The sequence below is a fragment of the Anopheles marshallii genome, chromosome 2 (genome assembly GCF_943734725.1).
Source record: "Anopheles marshallii chromosome 2, idAnoMarsDA_429_01, whole genome shotgun sequence".
Lineage (NCBI taxonomy): Eukaryota > Metazoa > Arthropoda > Insecta > Diptera > Culicidae > Anopheles > Anopheles marshallii.
In genome coordinates this window covers 63,701,379-63,722,195 of record NC_071326.1, presented here as the reverse complement: position 1 = coordinate 63,722,195, position 20,817 = coordinate 63,701,379, and the positions used below count along the sequence as shown (strand labels likewise).

General features: G+C 40.3%; 2 protein-coding genes and 1 pseudogene across 2 annotated transcripts; all 3 read right to left on the bottom strand.

The window, feature by feature from the left end:
* Positions 1–612: 612 nt before the first annotated feature.
* LOC128718395 (protein GVQW3-like) lies at positions 613–1,334 on the bottom strand (annotated as a pseudogene).
* A 1,535-nt stretch (positions 1,335–2,869) lies between these two features.
* On the bottom strand, positions 2,870–5,389 carry LOC128718393 (uncharacterized protein K02A2.6-like). The gene is made up of 4 exons (XM_053812021.1): positions 5,300–5,389; positions 3,790–4,051; positions 3,352–3,735; positions 2,870–3,303 (listed from the first exon to the last, which is right to left on the bottom strand). The coding sequence occupies exons 1-4, from the start codon at positions 5,387–5,389 to the stop codon at positions 2,870–2,872; spliced, it is 1,170 nt and encodes a 389-aa protein (XP_053667996.1).
* Positions 5,390–6,904: 1,515 nt separating this feature from the next.
* LOC128718392 (uncharacterized) lies at positions 6,905–16,756 on the bottom strand. The gene is made up of 4 exons (XM_053812020.1): positions 16,632–16,756; positions 12,374–14,558; positions 8,614–10,551; positions 6,905–6,925 (listed from the first exon to the last, which is right to left on the bottom strand). The coding sequence occupies exons 1-4, from the start codon at positions 16,754–16,756 to the stop codon at positions 6,905–6,907; spliced, it is 4,269 nt and encodes a 1,422-aa protein (XP_053667995.1).
* Between the last annotated feature and the right edge of the window lie 4,061 nt (positions 16,757–20,817).

Below are 20,817 nucleotides of genomic sequence, written 5' to 3'. Positions count from 1 at the left end.
CAAAAGACATCAAACATCTTTGGCTGTAACAAACAGGCGATCAAACTTATTGTAACAACTGGAAGAAAATTAACAGACGAAGCAGCTAAATTATGGATATAAATAAAGCGACTCATTCACGTATGAGCGGTCACACGGAATTGGATAGTTTAGACCGTCAGGCTGGATCTTATCTAACCCAATCCTAACGTCTTCTTATTTCAAGACCATTGAGTGTCCCCCTACCCAAGGTAAGGCCTCAATGTGTCCAACGGCTCCAGTAAGGAAAACCTCTTCATGGTTTCTAACAATCACCTGGATGATCGACACAACGTAGAGGTTTATGTCGGTGAGTTTATTATTGCACCCGGAAAGTACTACTGAGTCCGAAAAATAAAGTGACTTTACTAGTGTTTTTTTTTCCTAAATGGATTTTTTATTATGCCAAATGACCTTCGAAGTAATCCCCTTCCGATGCAATGCACCTGTTCCAACTCTTCTCCCCCACTCCTCGAAGCAGGTGGAAAACGCGGATGCTGGGATGTCCTTTCGTTCCGCCGTCGCTGCGGCTTCTATCTCCTCGATAGTGTCAAAACTGTGTCCCCGAAGCGGCCGTTTTAGGTTGTTGAACAGTCAGAAGTCGACTGGAGCCAAATCTGGCCAATACGGTGGTTGCGGAACAATATGGGTTGTTGTTTTTCCATAAATCTTTCCATAAATGAACTTGTGAATTGAAATTCCTTGTGAACTACCCCACGGTAATCAAAAAATACCGTCAGCATCACCTTGATTTTCGACCGGCTTTGGCGCGACTTCTTGGGCCTCGGCTCGTTCGGGGAACGGTACTCGATGGACTGGTCCGTTGTTTCCGGGTCGTATGCGTAAATCCACGTTTTGTCGCCAATTATAATCGATTTCAGCATTCCAGCGTAGTCTGCCAGTATTGTTTTGCAGACTTCGACGCGATTCCGCTTTTTGAGCAGGTTCAGGCATTTCGGAAACAGGCGAGACTTCACTCGCTTCAACCCCAAAACATCTTTCAGGATGGTGTTGATCGAGGCTTTGGAAATCCCAACACTTTCCGAAAGGTCTCGTATCGTCATCCGACCATTCTTGACCACCAAATCCTTGATTTGGACGACGTGGGCGTCGTCGGTCGAGGTGGATGGTATCACCGGATGTTCCTCGTCTTCGACCTTCTCACGGCCATTCTTGAAATCACTGTACCATTTGTACACATTCGACATAGATTCTTCCCCTAAGGCTATTTGTAACATCCGCCATGTTTCCGCAGCGTTTATTTCATTGCGCAAACAAAATTTGATACATGCGCGCTGCTCCACAAACTTGGACATGGTCAATATGGACAAAAACACTTGCTCCGAAAACAAATTGGCCGTAGTTGACGGTCAATATCAACATCGTCTGTAATAGCTACGATTTGCTTTCGGCTTAAAGCGTCCACGTGTCCCATGGAATTTCCAGGACGATGCAATATGGAATAAGTATAGTCTTCTAAAAACAATGACCATCTTGCTATTTTCGCAGAAGCGTTGCGATTCTTTAACGTCTCTACTAAAGAGCAATCAGTTACAATTTTAAACGGAATCCCATGTACATACGTGTGAAATCGTTTCAAAGCATATATAATCGAGGGTGTTTCCAACTCATAACTGTGAAGTTTTGCTTCGTCTGGAGAACCTAGAAGTCTTAGAAAAATAGGCAACTGGATGAAGCTTGCCATCTTCCTATTTCTGAAGAAGAACTGAGCCAAAACCAATCGCACTAGCATCGCAATGAAGTTCCGTCTCACAAGATGGGTTGTAAATGGCTAAAACGAGAGCATTTATCAACTTATTTTTCAGAATATTGAATGTGTTTAGACAAGTGTCGTCAAATAAAAATGAGGTGTTTTGCTTCAACAGGTTATTTAGTGGTTTAGCTATTGTAGAAAAAGAAGCGACAAGTCTACGGAAGTACGAGAAAAGACCCAAGCATCGCTGCACTTCCTTTGCATTCTTAGGTACAGGATAATTCTTTATGGCCTGAATATGATGATCACTTGTGTTATGTTCTGTACTGCTCAACTGATTTATTTAACTCAACTGTGATTTACGTTTAACAAAATATGTGAAAATCGTACGCGGGTTGTTCTACGTGTTCCTTTTTGTTGTACTCTCAAAACTCTACTACACTGGGTTGCATCGCTTAGCTCCGAATGACAGCGCTGCGTTCTCAACTGTCAAACATAACAGTCCTCCCCGCTTAAAAGAGGACTACGGTGAAAATCGTTGTGGCGGACGACGTGTTCTCTCTGAGCGGCGCGGTGGTGGTGGTAGGTCTTGGCAGAAACGACTCGGACTGCCTGTATGTGTTGCGAACAGGGTATCCGATGGGGTAGTCGTCTCAGCTGGCGTTGTTGATGAACTACATGGTTCCGGAGCTGTGGTGGGCTCGAAATAATGCCGACGACGCGTCCTTAGGGTTGAGCCAGACGATGTATTATCGGCTTTGTCGACGGTTGATCTCATCTGGTCCACGTGGAGTTTCGCGAGGATCCCTTGACTGTCGATCCGGTAATGAAGATCTCCCAATCGCGAGACCACAGTACCCAGCAACCATTTATCCTTCCTTGGATTGCCTGATTGGAAGAAGACTCGTTGTCCTGCAAGGAAATTTCTAAAAGCGGGTTTTGATTCTGCTCGCTGCTTTTCGGTGAGCTTCGTACGTGTGTCTTCGGGACGAATCAGGTCGAGTCGTGATCGAATATTGTGACCTAAAAAGAGTTTAGCCGGTGGTTCTCCCGTTTCCGAGTGGGGAACTTTTCTGTACTGCTGTAGAAATTCATTGAGATTTGAACTCAGTGTGGTGCTAGTGGTGTTCATGGCCTTCAGTGCTTTTTTACCGTTTGCACGTAGCGTTCTGCTTGACCGTTGGTGGCGGGATGGTACGGTGCTGACGTTTTGTGCCACTTCACTCCACTACGCTGTAGAAATGTTTTAAATTCTTCCGATACAAACTGTGGTCCGTTGTCTGTTACCACCGTAACTGGTGCTCCATATGATGCGAACAGGTCATCCAATATGGCGATGGTTGCAGCTGTTGTCGTCGAGTGTGTAACTCTAACCTCAGTCCATTTGCTATGCGCATCTGCCACTATGAGTAACATCGCTCCCGCTACCGGACCAGCGTAATCGACGTGTACTCGATCCCAGGGATTACTGGGATACTCCCAATGATGTTGGTTGTACTTGGGAGGGGATGATGCCGTTTGTGCGCATTTGACACATGCTTTGGCCAGTTTTTGGATGTCAGTGTCGATGCCTGGCCAGTAGACATACGATCATGCCAAAGCTTTCATTTTGACCATACCTATGTGTGCCGAATGGAGATCCTTCAGAATTGACGGGCGGAAGATGCACGGAACCACGGCACGATGCTCGAAGAGCAAGCAATTGACTACCATATTGTACTTTGATTCTGGCGCTTTGTTCCCTACTTGACTTAGGTCTCGTCCCATTTCCAGATCCTTCAAGATTTTACCTAAGTGTTCATCCTTCCGTGTTTTACGGGCGATTTGTTCCGTTCTGATAGGAAGTTGTTGAATCTGATGGAGTACAAAACCTTCGAATTCGTCTTCTCCGTCATTTCCTCCTCCGAACAAAGACAATGTGTTTACATCTGAACGTTTCTCACTGCTCGGTATGCGTGAACAATAATTAGCGTTCTTATTATTGTTCGTGGATCGATACACCACTTCGAAGTTGAAGTGTGCAAGTTAGTCGGCGTAATTTGCCATGCGACTTATACAAAGTGTCGGCAGTGATTTATGGGGATGGAGAATCTGTGTCAATGGCTTGTGATCCGTCACCAGCGTGAACGTTCTGGCGTATAAGTAGTTGAAAAACTTCTTCACGGCCCACACGATCGCCAGCGCTTCTTTGTCAATCACTGGATAACGTTGCTCCGTTGCGGACATAGTACAACTAGCGTACGCGATGGGTCTTTCTAAACCATTGTTCATTCTATGGGAGAGTAGTGCTCCGAGTCCTGTCTTGCTTGCATCCGTTGCCTATATTAGAGGAAGAACAGGGTCGTATTGGGTGAGAACTTGTGGTTTAATTAGAGCGTTCTTAATGTCTCGGTAGGCTTCATCTGCTTCGGTCGACCATTCGGTCGGCCAGTAAGTTACGAAGAATATTTGCTCTAGTTGATAAGTTCGGAATATACTGCGAGTAATATTTTGCTTTACCCAAAAATAACTGTAACTCCTCGCGGGTAGACGGTCTAGGTGCGTCTCTTATCGCTTCGATGTGTTTGGTGGTTTTGTGAAGGCCTTCTTGATCGATTCGATGTCCCAAGCATTCTAGTGATGTGGCGGCAAACACACACTTCGAACGATTCAATTTTAATCCGTGTTCCCAGATCTGGAGAATACGGTGGGTGGGGAGGCAATTCGAAGCCCAATTCATGAATTTTTGCCATCGTTCTCAATGACTTGTGGCACGGTGCGTTGTCTTGGTGGAACAACACTTTTTTCTTCTTCATATGGAGCCGTTTTGCCGCGATTTCGACCTTCAAACGCTCCAATAACGCCATATAATAGTCACTGTTGATGGTTTTTCCCTTCTCAAGATAATCGATAAAAATTATTCCATGCGCATCCCAAAAAACAGAGGCCATTACTTTGCCAGCGGACTTTTGAGTCTTTCCACGCTTCGGAGCCGGTTCACCGGTCGCTGTCCACTGAGCCGACTGTCGATTGGACTCAGGAGTGTAGTGATGGAGCCATGTTTCATCCATATCGTCACATATGTCACATATCGATGCAAAAACTCGTGTGTATTACGAGTTAGCAGCTGCAAACACCGCTCAGAATCATCAACACGTTGGTGTTTTTGGTCAAATGTGAGCTCGCGCGGCACCCATTTTGCACAGAGCTTCCGCATATCCAAATATTGATGAATGATATGACCAACACGTTCCTTTGATATCTTTAAGGCCTCTGCTATCACGATCAACTTCATGTTACGGTCATTCAAAATCATTTTGTGGATTTTTTTTATGTTTTCGTCGGTAACCACCTCTTTCGGGCGTCCACTGCGTTCACCGTCTTCCGTGCTCATTTCACCACGCTTGAATTTTGCATACCAATCAATTATTGTTGATTTCCCTGGGGCAGAGTCCGGAAACTCATTATCAAGCCAAGTTTTTGCTTCCACTGTATTTTTTCCCTTCAGAAAACAGTATTTTATCAAAACACGAAATTCCTTTTTACGCCTACGCCATCTGCACTAGGACTGCGTAGGCCAGCACTTACTTGCTCGATCGCAGGTCCGATTGACGCCTTCAGTGCCTGGATGAGCATTCCGGATAGCGCCTCCATCAGCTCCTTGTTTTCGATATCCATCGTGGACCTTTTTCTCGGGTAACAGCGCTAGAGCGTACTTTTCACGAAAGGTTATGTGTGCGCGTGGTGACACTAACCTCACTTTTCACGAAAGGTTATGTGTGCGCGTGGTGACGCTAATCTCTCTTTTCTGTTAGGGATGTGAGTGTGATGTATCGCGTGTTTTCGTAGGCACCGATGTATCTCCTGCAATCCCACTTCTGACACCAATGTTATGTTCAGTACTACTCAACTGATTTATTAAACTCAACTGTGTTTTACGTTTAACAAAATATGTGAAAATCGTACGCGGGTTTTTCTACGTGTTCCTCTTTGTTGTACTCTCAAAACTCTACTACACTGGGTTGCATCGCTTAGCTCCGAATGACAGCGCTGCGTTTTCAACTGTCAAACATAACAACTTGGGCGAACCCCCTTTGAGCTGGCACGAAACCCAAGGTAATCTAATTCCTTATTGGCAAATTTACACTTGTCCATTCGTAGTTCTAGGCCATTTTGACGTAGAGTGCTTAAAACATCACTAAGTGTACGCAAGTGATCGTTTGCCCGTTTGCTTCCTAAATGTTCAAGACATGTATCAATGAGTGGAAGAGGATAATTATCCCTGATTATCTTATCTATCTTATCTATGATTATCAGAGTTATCTTATTAATTTGTCGGTAGATGCGTGCGTGGATACTTGCGGACTTCCCCATTTTTCTTACGAACTAACACAATTGGTGAGGCATACGGGGAACTGCTGAGACGAATTATACCTGTTTCAAGAAGATCATTCACTATTTTCCTTACTTGATTACGCTCAGCAATGGAGAGGCGTCTTGGGTTGGTAAAAATAGGAGTGTCATGCATCAGACTAATTCTCATGGAGTGATTTGTTTTATCAGTTACATTACAGATATCATCAGGAAGATTACAGTAGTTGTCTACTACGACTGAATTGATGGCATCAATTTCGTTTGATTTTAAGTGTGTATCAATGTCTAGTTTATGATTTGTGTCTTATATGTCTTGTATGTATGTATGTATGTAATAGCACACATTTTCTCGAACGTGTTTCGACAATCTCCGTTATTATCATTAGAATAGCCATTATTAATTTTGTTCGGGTTAGATTCACACCCTGAATGAGGCTGTCTACTACTTTTGAAGGAATGTCGTCACTGGTTAAAATGCCCGTTGAAACACCTTTGAAAATGCCAAATGAGCGCATTTGCGAAATCACAAGTGGTTCCAGAAAATTTATACTTCTATTACTCATTTTAAATAATGCTTTCGCGGAATATTTCCGTGAAAATTCACACAAGTGAACGTTTAGTTTTTCCAGTAAATCTCTACCCACAATTATGGGTCAAAATATTTCATCTTTCGGTAGGATGATAAAGCTATGCATTTCCGTCGTACTATGGAATTGTATGTAGCATTCTACTATACCGAAGGAAGTTAATTGGCGATTTCCAAGGCCTCTGAATCCAGAATTACACGAAAGCTTAAGAAAAGTGGAAGGCACTAATGCCTTACTGATGAAGCTCTTCGAGCTACCCGAATCAAAAAGAGAACACACTCGTGAATAACAGCCCTGACGCTCATTTTCAACATCGAATGCAACACTTACCTCCTGTTCAGCATCTAATATCTCTCTATCATGTTCACTAACAGCAGCAGATGTCTTCTTTAGCTTATCAGGGCAGTTCTGGTAGGTATGTCCCGTTTAGTGACAACGGAAACACGATCCAGCAGGCCGATGAGGTAAAGAGCAGGATCCCTGGTAATGTCCGATTTTTGAACAGTTGAAGCATCGGATATCTTCAACGTCGCTCTTTTTCGGCGCAGCCACAACCGGACGAACAGATGTTTTCGATGGAGTATTGTCTGTTGAACTGCATTGGGAACGAATCTTCTCGTATTTCTTCAGCATTTGTTGGAGCTCATTTATAGATTTGGCAGCAAAACGGATAGCAGCTGTGTTTATAGGATCCCCAATACCATCAATAATTATATTGATTAGATCCTCTTCCGCGATATGATCACCGACAATTTGCTGCATCTCTAGCACATATCTGGTAATCGATTCGTTGCGAACTAGTCGCCGTGCTCTTAACTGTTTGAATATATTTTCGATTGATGAAGTTTTCTTGAAGGTAATTGCTCCTTTAATTCAGCTCATGTCACAAAATCTATCAACTTGGCAAACATTGCCGCTGTACCTGTTAACAGGCGACGAGTATTGTAGAACTTGGTGAACTCGTCCATGTCGTGTGGGTTAAAGGCACGCTCCAACTCACGAAACCATTGTTCGATTTTAACATTGTCAACATGAATTCCTCAAACTTTATTATTATCGCCGATGATGACGCGTTAAGGTTGCTACGTGCTTCTAGCTGTTTGATTTTTTCTCGAAGCTCCAAAATTTCGAGTTGATTTCGCAACGAAACTTTTTCATCATCCGTTTTTATGTTATTCATCGTTTCCTTTACAGCGCTCTCAACAGCTAGAGTTTTGGGAACCGAATTTGCTTCGAATATTCCTGCTGGGTCTTCCGCTAAAGCACCGTCGGCACGTGTTTCGGGAAGCGTGTTCTTAACCTCAATTTCCGAAGAGGTATGAGTGATGTTAATAACGCTCTCATAGAGTTGACGAATCTGTGCAATGATTGCTGTCGGATGTACTGCAATTTCAGCATGCTCGAGGGCACAAGTCATTTCGTCTTTCGTAGGCATTTTCACACTAGTTTTAATAGGATTGGATCCCACTTCTGAGTTGTAATTCTCCATAAGTCAAAAACACACGTTTTCCAACCGAATCGTCGAAACAGATTGATTTTATTTTTTTTTTACTTAACCATGACATTTCCATCGTGACATCCACGATAAATACAAACTGCAGTAAATATATACATTGAAATCAAGGTCTACAAATTCACGATTTTAAGGTTACTACAAACACTGCTTTTAAATTCACGCTTTCGTTTATTTTCGTATAATTGCGTTTATTTAGCAACACTAGTGCACCATTTTCATACTTAAACTAATCCTTTCCTGCTCAACGGAATGACTTCTTCACTTCTTACTGATACGTTTTCAATGCACTCCCTTATGACGTCCTACCTTGCGCGTTCTCCGCCTATAGACTGAATGCCACATCCTTATTTTGGATTTTCCATTGAAAGATTTTTAATTAAAAAATTAAATTTTCTCGGCATAACAGCTTGTAATTCGGAAAAAACATTTTGCTTTTCAGAATTAGAAAGATTGCGGAATTTGTTTTCTACTAGCGCTTTTGCTACAATGAAACGTTCTTTGCTAATTGCAATATCAAAAATACGCTCACTCATTGGGCCAAGTTTATCGTAAAAATCCACTATCGATCGTTGTTCGAGATATACAAATATATTGGCCGAAGATTTTTCTGCCCAGCTGTTTAAGCGTTGTTGAAAAACTTTCAAAAGGTTTATCATATTTATCTTTGTTGTATCAAACCCAATGGCAATCAAGCTGTGCAGCATGTACACGCAGCCATACTTAATGGTCATGAGAAACAAGTTAAGCTCTTCCTCATCAACAGCGTACAAATCGGGGATCTTCTTGAACAAATATTTGAATGTGGCTGCACATGTTTTATGATTTCTGTAATTGTGGTCCACTCCTCGTAATTGTTGCATAATCTGTTTAACTAATTTGAACGTAATGGCTTTATTCGTTTTCTGAAGTATGTAACTAACTATTTGTATGTTACCGTAGTGTATTGCTGCACACAACAATCCTTCTTCATTGGATTCTAGTTCTTGGGAAGTATATTGGATACAGCAATATTTTTCAAAAGGGATCTCTACTTCAAACGTTTCATTCTCACCTAGATCGACAAATTCATCGATAATTTTGTCTTCTTCAACACAATCAATTTTCTGTGTGAAGCAGAACTTTGTAAAGATTGTTATGAACAATTCTATGAGATTGTTTTGAATTGCGCTTTTAGCACAAAAGTATAAAACATGACCGTCATTAATGAAGGACACGAGTGAAGGATGTTGTTCCACAAGATACATTGTAATTTTGTCAAATCGGTTGTCCAACGATAACTGTAACAAACGGTTGGCACGATCGTCCATACCGAATCCTTGTGGATCTGATGTTGTAATTAGTTGACGAAGCATAGAAAGAGAGCCTATTGTTACAACTTTGTCCAACACCGATAAAGAATTTAATTCTGCAATTGGAGAATAAACATCTATTTGTTTGTGTTCGATGAGATACTTTGCCATACGTTCGCTCAGTACATCTGGCAAGTCCTTTCGACCGAAACATTTGTTTGTATACTTTTTTTCCTGCACCAATAATGTATCCAAATGATTTGAACACACCTGTTCAATTAAATTGTCCATATCAGGTTCGACACCTTTTGTAAAGAGATATCCTGTTAAATCCCACTCGTTGAGAACAAAGGCATAATCCAAAGCATTCCATTTGCAAAGCTCGTCTTTTTGATTAATAAATTCACCATCTCTATTTCGTGGGTTTTGCAATATTTGATTTACTTCGTCTAATTTGTTCAATATAGAGCGATAGAATGATGTGCCTTTGTCTTCGTCTACGTCTAAAAGATAGTGTAACAAATGCAAAGGCAAGCGGCCAACCTTATCTTTGACATCAATAAGAGAAGGCTTATCACGCAACACTTTTTTAATCTCTTCGTGGGATTTGTTCACCAGAGCCAAGTGTAAATCACAACCTTCGCTTTCTCTAAGTATCAGTCGGTCGAAAAATTCGCGGATTTCTTTGAAACGATACGACCAGATCGTTTGAGAACGAAAAATGCTCTCACTCTTAAACCGTTCCCAGTTTTCGTATAACCAACAGGCGGTGAAATATTCTGCATACATTCTGTGGATAAATTGAGGTACTTCATTTTGTACTCCAATGACGATTCCCGTTGTTACGTCGCCTTGGTTCACTTCCTCAATTATCTCGATAGCACGCTTCTGTTCCTTACTGGATAACAGAATTTCTCTGTCGTTTTTATCGAATATAACGTACGAGGCCAAAAGCATGTGCTGTTCCTTTATTTCTTTTTTCCATTGTTCTTCAGTGTTCTTATCTGCCACAATCGCCTTATCTTTGATGAAAATCTCTATCTTTCTATTTATAATTCGTTCAACCAGATGGAGCTTATTCAGTTTAGGTTGGCAGATGGATGAATAGACTGAAATCCACATGCCATTTTTCATTCTACCACCAACAGAACTTTCCTTAAGAATATGTTTTGGGAATTCCAAAATTAGTTCACTGTCGAACTTTAACAACAGTTGGTGTAGTAAATCCAGTACAGCATTTTGCTTTTCCGAATTAGAAAAATGGCGAAATTGGTCTTCAACTAGCGCTTGTGCTACTAAAAATCTTTTTCTTTTAATTATCTTATAAAAAATGCTCTCATTTATTGGGTCAACGGTATCGTAAAAATCCACTATCGATCGTTGTTGAAGATATACAAATATATTGGCTGAAGCATTTTCTGTGCAACTGTTTAAACGTTGTTGAAAAATTTCTGAATGTGTTATCAAATTTATCTTTGTTGCAGCAAACCCAATGGCAATCAAGCTGTGCAGCATGTACACGCAACCATTTTTGCTGATGCTGAGAAACAAATTCAAGCCTTTTTTATCAAAAGCGTACAGATCGGGGGACTTGTACTTGAATAGATATTGGAATTCAGGTACACATTTGCGATGATTGTATGGAAGTTGTTGATATTTCAACGTTGATAAATGTTGTATCATCTTTCCAATTAATTCGACCGTAACGAGCATATTCGTCTTCTGAAGTATGTAACTAACTATTTGCATGTTACCGTAGTGTATCGCTACAGACAACAATCCTTCTTTATTGACTTCTAGAGCTTTGTAAGAAAATTCGAAACAGCAATCATTTTCAAACGGGATCTCTATTTCATACGTTTCATTCTTGTCTTCATTGATACATTCGTCAATAATATTGTCTTCTTCAACACAATCAATCTTATGCTGGACGCAGAACTTTTTAAATAACGTTTTAAACAATTCCATACGATTGTTTTGAATTGCGCTTTTGGTGCAGAAGAATAATATTTTAGTATCATTAATGTTAGACGCCAGGCAGGGCAGGCATTCAACAAGACAGTATGTAATATCGTTACTTTTCTTCTTCAACGATAGCTGTAACAATCGAATGGCACGGTCGCCCACATTCAATGCCTGTGCGTCTGATTTTGTAATTAACTGATGAAACATACAAAAGTTACTTTCAGTTACAACTTTTTCCAACACCGATAAAGAATTTAGTTCCGCAAGCGGAGAATAAATATCTATTTTCTTAACATCAATCAAATACCGAGCCACACGTTCGCTCAGTTCCTCTACTAAGTCCTTTCGATGCATACAATGAACAAGGAAATAGGTATATTCAGTTTCCTGCATAAGTAATGTGTCAATAGTGTTGGAACATACCTGCTGAAATAAATTATCCATATCAGGTTTAACTCCAATGGTAGAGAGATGTTCTATTAACAACCCCTCGTTAGACACAAATGTATAATCTAAAGCATTCCATTCATAAAGCTCGTCTTTTTGGTTGATAAACTCAAGGTTGCGATTCGATACACAATTTAATATTTGGTTTACTTCGTGTAATCTGTTTAGTATCGATTGATAGCATTGCTTGTCACTGTCTTCGCCTACGCCAGAGTAATAATGTAGTAAATGCAATGGCAAACGGCCCACATTATCCTTGATAGTGACAGCTGAATGATCTTTATGCAGTATTTCTTTAATCTGTTTATGGGATTTGTTCACCAGCGCCAAGTGTAAATCACAACCTTTGCTGGCCCTAAGTATCAGTCGATCGAAAAATTCGCGAGTTTCTCGTAAAGAACGCGACCAGAACGTTTGAGAGCGAAAAATGCTCTCACTTTTAAAGAGATCCCAGTTTTCGAAGAACCAACGGGCGGTAAAGTACTCTGCAAACGTTCGATGCAGAAATTGAGGCACTCCATGGCGTGATCTCGTCAAACCCGTCCAGAATTATCACGAGCTTCTTATGGTTAAACTTTTGCTGAAACATACGCAACTCGATTAAATCTTTCGTTGACAGCTTATTTGCTTTCTTTAGCACGAGTTTACCTTTGTCACTGGCGAACGTCAACAGTTTTGCACAATCATCGGCTTTGTTTCGGTCTTTATCAATCTCTTCGATGTTACGGCTATTTACACGCTGTACGAACAACGCTAAATGGATGTAGCGATATAGAATCCTCACGATTTTTATATCGTCAGAGTTTTGCACGTCGCTCTGTTTCAATCGGTCGAAATCGGTTGAATATTCCAGTGCGGTAATTTTTACAAAATAAAGCGATGGATCGGAGGTTGACAAATGCCAGGCTAACCAGGTGAAGTAGGTTGTTTTACCGAATCCGGCATCGTTGAGGAAGATACATACCTTGCCGCCGTTACTTTCTCGAAAACTAGGTGCAACGGGTTCTTTATCATTCGAAGCTAGGACTCTTTCCACATGTAATAGGCTTGGACCTTTAATCAAGAGATTTTCAGAACTTTCCGGCTTTCCCTCGTAGTCGTATGGCTCAAAATGACGCTGAACGTACCAATGTTTAATCTGTTCATAATTATGTTCATTTAAGTTAATATCCCTTACTTTCCTTGATTGGCCACAGAGCTCCAATACATATATTAAAAAACTCAAATCATCGGTAGCTTCCACAATGCTACTTAGGGGCGCGATAGTTCCGAACATCATTCGTTCAGCTTGCTTGTGCAACTGGTTCGAAGCATTTTCTGATAGATCCTGCACTAAAATTCTTTCAAAATTCTCGCCCTTTTGGGAACCTTCGGACATCTTCACTACAACAATGATCTTATGGCAATATTTTTCGGTTATTTTCTTGATCCCACCAACGAATCCATGGCTGTGATTCGCTAGTATTGTGATTACTTTGATAGCAGAATGATTTACATCTCTGAGATACAACAGCAAATCATCGAGGATATTCATCATAGCTTCCTGCGTTGTATACTTTGTACTATCAACAAATAATGTTTCACATTGCAACAGTGATAGCGCTTGATCTAAAATGCGACAGCTTACGATCCAATCAAACCTGCTGTTAAACTCATAAACCCCACAGTCAGACGCGTTCTTAACAAATGCATACAACTTTAATTCTTTCAAGCGTTTCGGGTCTATTTCAACGTAGGGATATTTCTCCTGCCCTGACTTAAGGCACTCTTCTGAAGAACGTCTCAAGTCACCAACGTGTTGGTTGGGCTCTATTCCCGAAATCCAGTGTTGCATACGTTCAAGGTTCATGTAGTAACGTCGTTGATTGTGTATGCCGTTAATCAGTAAAGCCTCTAGCTTATCAATAACTGTCTCACGTTGAACTTTATCACACCACTTTGGCAACAGGTTCCCTGCATTTGAGCGTAGTTTTTCCTGATTGCAGGATTTGCATATAAGCAAAAATTTGCTAAAAAAGTCGTCCTTTTGCGTATAAAACCCGATTTCTGTTTTCAGTTTATCTATATACGATTTCCTTAATGGTGCTATCAGAGCTGGTATGTCGCAAAAGAACTGATAACATGTTGCACCTATATCTTCACAAAACTGCAAAGATTCATCCTCCTGCGGTTCGATTTCCGTAAAATAACGTTCGACGTTCTTATGAAGTTCAGCATTCGTACATATGGCATAACGAGTTTTGTGTTCATCTTTGCGATCTTCGGGTACTCCTTCTGTTAGTTTCTTATCGATCGCCAGAAATGATGAAAAGTACATGGGAATCGAGAATTCACCATTGGTGACGCATAGATCCCTTTCCGTGATGCAAACCCCAAACTTTTTTTTATGCTTTGCTTGTATGTAGAAGGTGCTGGTGTCATTTGGCGATTCGTAGTGGTACAGAATGTCATCGAATTTCCCTGCTTCCGACACTTCTGTTGCGACTACAAACTTGTTCTGCTTTTTGAATTGGTGGAGAATGATTGATATGGCCAAATACGTACAATATAACTCGCCCTGGATGGTTGATGCAGGGTTCACCGATTTTTCTATGATGGATATAACCTGTTTCGTCGTAGCAGATTGGTTTTTGTCTGAAGCTTTTTCATCCTGCCCGACTGTAATGCTTCTATAAAGCACATATGCATGGAAGTAAATAACAATAAAAAAATGGTTTTAGTATAAAAATAAGTAATGTAATAAAATAAGTATTAACATAACACATGTGGATGTGTGATAAAGTAAAAGAGAATTGAAAACGAAAGAGTATAACACTGAGCGCGAGCGAAGCAAGCTTAAACAGAGAGGTGTGGAAGAGAAAGAAATCGACAGAAAGAATAGAATCAGCCACGCGCGGCTGAATGAGGGATTCGCGTATCGACGGCCAAAGAGGAAGCACATTGAATTTGTAATCAGTTATTTTTTAATAAATTTTACACCCATTCTTCTTTTCTTACACACAATAGTTGCAAACATAGGACTAATTTATATAAATATACAGATATAATAAAAATGTGTTTTTGTTGTAATGTGTCAGTTCTAGGAATATTAATATAAAACGCATTATTTCACTTAGTATCCCTAGATTCCAAGAGCTGGCCACACAATGTTATGTTTCGGTGTGAGTAAGACCATATTTTATTCCCACATGCTAGCACACAACGAAAGAAATTCCGACGACGACGGGCGAATTTGGCAAACATGAGGTTTTCTATTCAAATGGCCAGTTCATTAGACCAGTGATCTCCAACGTACGGTCGGTTGACCACTTGTCCACATATATTTATTCCACTGAGTAAATGATCGCAAGCTGGTTTGACACGTTCATCAGGTTCATCATCATTTTGCCATGTTTTATTGGTAGCCCCAGCTCTAAGCCTGCACACGTGGACCGTGTTAAACATATGTAAGGTATGTATTGGAGCACGACGGGTGGAGGAGGAGAATGAACCACGAGCTTGCTGAGCTGTTTGGGGGACCTGACATCCTCACGGTGGCGAAGGCCGGAAGGATACGCTGGTTGGGGCACGTCATGAGGATGCCGGACTCGTGCCCCACCAAAAAGGTCCTCGTCGGCGACCCGTTCGGCACGAGACGCAGAGGAGCGCAGCGAGCCCGTTGGCTGGATCAGGTGGAGCAGAACCTGTCGGAGATCGGGTGCAGCAGAGGATGGAGAGTGGCAGCCCTGGATCGAGTCTCCTGGAAACATATTGGTGACCAGGCCATGTCAGCACGACGTGCTCAACAATAAGAGCGGGCCAAAAAAGAAGAAGAAGACGGTATGTACATGCTGAAAAGGTTGGGGAGCACTACGTTACACGGTAATCCCATACAAGTTTCCATTAATTCTATCTTACTTTCATTCCTTTGTAATTCCTTTATTTCCTAATTCCCTTTGTTATGGGTACAACGTTTGAATGGAAAACTTTGTGCACATATATGTAAAAGGGGTAGCAGAACAAAGAGTGAAGTGTTTTTCGTTCATTAGATCTTAACCTCCCGGCGGTTGGTGAATCACTGCCTTTTTCGTCTTCATGACGTCTCTATAACAATTCTCCTTCTTCAAACAGGGTTACCCTTATTATTTTTTCTAAAAGTTCTTTACATACATTAACTCGTGTTTAACAATAATATATGTAGTATAAAACAGATGATATGCGAAAGATCCATGAATATAGCGCGCAAGCATGTAGTTGGAGTTTGGATTGGATTGGAGTGGAAGTAAAGAAACATGATCTTAGCCTAACAAAAACGATCAGAAGACTGATTGTCAAGTCTGCCGCTGGGCTTTCAATGTTTGGGGTAACATTACGAAGGAAATTGTTGATGATGAAATTTCAAATGCCTTAGATAGAACAGAAGAGTATGACCTCTTCAATGATGACAATTCAGAGGAATGCGACTAACGTAAAACTTGATGCGACCGGAAGCGAAGAGGAAAAATTCCATAGATGTTATAATTATTTAATTTTCACTGTTTCATTTTCGTGAACAACCATTACAACTAACCAAATGCAATTTGTTTGTTTTTATTAAAAATTGGGGTCAAGCCCTTATCAATGTATTTATCGTATTTTAGTGCGTTATACACGCTAAACAATGTTATTAAACAATGGCAAATCAAAAAGTTTTTCATATAAAACCTCTGGTGATATAACAAGTGAGTAAAGTGATAACAATCCATTATTTGTATTATCCTTACCTTTCTGTGAGGTCGACGTGCGATGTTAAATCCGTCTTGGACGTCTGTGGTACAGGTTCATCATTCTTACGCGTTACCTTTGCTGGTTGTGTGTCGCTATCGATGCTATAACCTCTTTTACTCATTGTTATTCTGAAAAGATTGATAACAAATTTAACTATTAGCAAAAAATTAATATTAAAAAGGTAAAGATCCACAAGTGGTAAGAATAGGAAATTAATGCAATTACCAACCACGACACTACAGCTCGACGAGTAAGCTTAAAGGGAGAAAGTAAAAAGTCAGCAACTTACAAAAAATTGAAAAATGTTTTCTGCATGTTTACAATACATCTACAATAAAGTTTCAGTAATATCTGATGAAAATGTCGTAATTTTAAATATTCGAACGGGCTACCTATTTTTTAGAACGACGTTTTGCAAATCGGCACTCAGAAAGTGGGACTTCACCAGACCGTTTTAATGAATAATAGTATCGACGTTAAGATTTGTGACAAAGGAAGAAATAGAGATAAGAACCTTGAACTAATGAGAACCTTGCTTTTAATGAATGACAACGATTGGCATAGGTACTAAGTAGTGTATGGTTGAAAATCGATTTTTCAACATTAAACATGGTAAACGTTTAACCCCAGTTTAGAATTTTTTAAATGCATTCTGATAAGTTCTATACAGGCGATATGCTAGTATAGAGGGCCGCGTATCTTGACTTTTCACGTAAGTCACATCCGGGAGTAAAATCGTTTATACTTAAAAGTTATAAAGTTGATTTCCTTCTCTGTACTTAATTTATTCAGCAAATCAGGCGACTTTTTAAAGCAATACAATAAAATCTACTTAAAACAAATATTTTATATGACAAAGGAAATAACGTTCGACCCATTTTTTACCTTTTTGTTTAGATATTGTACATTAAACTATTTAAGCTGTCAAATTTTCGAAACCCGTGCATCTTTGAATTCATGTATAAGAGAAATCGTGTATCACGTGGACTGCCTGTATTTGTGTTTCTTCTTTCAACGTGTTATTAAACATTTTAAATACCGAAGTAATGAAAATTTTTGCCAAACGAAAATGGTTAGCGCAAATTCCTTTTTTTCTGACACTTCAGTAGAAAGTCAATTATCGGGACAACTGCGAACCGGCCACACGTCGGTTCATCGATTTCCATGGATAAAAGGCTCTTCAACTTTATACGTGCAATAATTGAAGATGACAGGTCAACATTAAAAGTATTCATGTATTAGAAGTTATTGTTTATTAACAATACGGAACATTTTTCAGGCAGTTTAATGAGGCAGGTTATAGAAAACTGTCCAGTTCCTCTCGATCCAACTGGTTAAACGGTCATGAAAATCAGAACTATTCTACTAGCTGTCATTTTTTAGCTTATGGATAATCCGCCGGCTGGTTAATCGACGTTCTACTGTACAGTCTTCCTAGTTACGTGAATAATGCGTACCACAGAAATTTGCGTAACTCGAATTTTCTCGTAACTCTCGAAAGATATCAAAAGATCGAGAAATATGCGATTACGATCGGGCACGTCGGTTTTTTTCGGCAAAATAGTTTGACTAACTTCGCCTAGTCAAACGAAATTCTAACTGCTAGTCAAACGATTTTTGAGTTCGGTGAGATACTTCTTACCAGGTGGGCGGGCATGCCCGATCGTAATCGCATATTTCTTTCATCGTTTCTTTCGATCTTATCCTACAGTAATGTACACTACACTAGCTACGCTTCAACTTTTTTTTATTTTCTTAATAATCAATATAGAATTTTATTACAAATTATATTTTTCCACACTAAATTGCATTCTATTCACTCGTGTAACACAGTTTCACAAATTTCACGTTCACTGGAAAACGCACTTAAATTACCACTTTTCTGCCGGTACGCGACAATCCGTCCCACACTGTTCAATGCCGCTGGTGACGCTGTTTTAATCCTTTCGCCGGTCGTGTGATTGTTCCGTGTCTCGTCATCTGAAACACAGAAAATCGTAATACAAGACTTAAATTAGCTGCGAATAATATGCCATGAATGGGGCGGCCCGATGGCATGATGGTAGCGGCGCTGGTCTTTACACGAACGGACCTGACCATAATCCCATCCTAGCCAATCCCCTGTAGCAAGGACTGACTATCCGGCTACGTGGTAAAATAAATCGATACGACCGGGCCGTTTTAACGAAAAAAAAAATAATATATGCCATGAACATTTTACTATGCTTTTACTTACCTTTCGGAATGCACCGCACCTATATTTCACTACTAAATTGAACGAGTCCATCTTACACTATCTTCAAACAAAGTTTGCCGACTAAACGAGGACTGTGTGCATGTGTGTGTTCATCATTCGATTCTTGCATTTTTTTGGGCTCGTTGCGGTGGATGATCGGAAATTGTGCTCGGATCGTTCGGATTGCTAATTTTACACCAACCCATCCACAAAAGTACTCTTCGCGGCACCCGAGCGGCCAAAATCACTCAATTAGAGCGAGAGGAAACGATGAAAAAACGAGAGGTCAATATAAAATCATCGGTTTTTGTAACTTGGGATCCCAATCCCAAGTGGTCCGAACGCGCCGAGCTCAATTTCCGAATCCGAATTCCAATCGAATGAAGAACACACACATGCACACAGTCCTCGTTTAGTCGGCAAACTTTGTTTGAAGATAGTGCAAGATGGACGTGTCGGATTTTGGAGTGAAATATTGTAAAACAACAGTGGATATCATTTCGACGGGTAAGTGAAAGCAATCAATAACGTTCAACACATATTCTTCGCTGCTAATTTAGATCTTATGTTTCGGTTTCATGTGTTTCAGATGAAGATTAAAGAATCACACGGGCTGTGACAGGATTACAATGGCGTCATCAGCGGCATGGAACAGTGCGGCACGGACAGTGGCGTACAGTTATGATAAAGGTAATATAAGTGTGTTTATCGATCGTTTATGAAAAAAGTGTTATTTTTAGTGAATATTTGTACGAAAAAACATGTAAGAAGTGGCAAAAAATGTGTAAAACAAGGATGAAATAAAAAAATATGATTTTGCGTTACGAATTGAGTGTACGTCACTGTAGAATAAGATCGAAAGAAACGATGAAAGAAATCCTAAACAAAGACCTAGATTGTTTAGTGAGAATTTGAGTTGCTTTTGCCAGGTGGGATGTTTACCCCTCAAGGTCCGCTCACGATCAAGCTCACGTAAAACAGGTTTACCGAAATCCCCGATTGTTTACCGGTGGATACACACCACAGAGCAACAAAAACTTAATTGACAACAAAACATTCAAAATCTTTCAAAATTTGTTTTGAGAGAGCTTTGAGCAACAAACTATATAGATCTGTGATGAGCAACAAACTATATAGATCTGTCTCTGATTCGTTTCAAACGGTATTGATGTTTTCAAATATTTTTTTGCTTTTTATCACTTGCAGCACTTAACCCAAAGTCACCAACGTTTACATCGATAGTTATTAATTAAGTTTGCATCTGGAACAAGGGGAATTACTTCAATAGCTCTATTGGATCGCGATCAACGTATTATTCGGGTCTACAATCCCGATTGAATACCAGTCCAATTGACTCGTCTCACACCAAACCTTATCATTAACGTTAATCTCTACCGTTACTGCCATCCACCAATACCAGGGCATACCAAAGCGCAAGCCAGAACATACACATCCGATTAACCACTTAGCATAACTTCGACATTCGAGGTCACACTTGAAAAGGAGGTAGAACTTAACACAGAATACCAAAACTTTAACACTTCGACGTCATGCTCTGCAATAAACCAACACAACCAGTTTTCAAAACAAACATTAATGGGCCTCAACCCCCACACGTTACAACGTTGTGATGAAGGTGACCTTAGAAGCCTTTAAATTTTCACTTGTTTCACACGTCACTTCGAAGTTTTCGGCAAAGCTATAACTTTCTTGTATTTATCGTTCTGCTGCACGGTATGGTTGAATGCTGCGACAACTTTGCAACTTCTTCGTCGAACTAAGTGCAAGTACAATAAATAAACCAGAGCCTTCCGGCAAAACGCGTCCGATCACTTTGGAGCAACACGGAAAATAAGCCAGCAGCATCGATAAACATTTTGTGAGCTGTCATTTGTTTTTCGGACAGGTTCACAGTGCTTACCAATAAAAGACGCCACTGCCACCTG

What these genes read in the sequence shown, in the direction of transcription:
- LOC128718393 (XM_053812021.1), bottom strand. Translation starts at nt 5,389, where the DNA reads ATGGATATCGAAAACAAGGAGCTGATGGAGGCGCTATCCGGAATGCTC. An exon ending in TAAATCACTGCCGACACTTT is followed by an intron (nt 3,736 to 3,789) that starts GTATAAGTCGCA and finishes TCAACTTCGAAG; the next exon opens with TGGTGTATCGATCCACGAAC. An exon ending in TCTCCATTCGGCACACATAG is followed by an intron (nt 3,304 to 3,351) that starts GTATGGTCAAAA and finishes TCTACTGGCCAG; the next exon opens with GCATCGACACTGACATCCAA.
- LOC128718392 (XM_053812020.1), bottom strand. Translation starts at nt 16,756, where the DNA reads ATGAGTAAAAGAGGTTATAGCATCGATAGCGACACACAACCAGCAAAG. An exon ending in CACGTCGACCTCACAGAAAG is followed by an intron (nt 14,559 to 16,631) that starts GTAAGGATAATA and finishes TGTGCTTTATAG; the next exon opens with AAGCATTACAGTCGGGCAGG. An exon ending in CTAATTCTGAAAAGCAAAAT is followed by an intron (nt 6,926 to 8,613) that starts GTTTTTTCCGAA and finishes TGATTCGGGTAG; the next exon opens with CTCGAAGAGCTTCATCAGTA.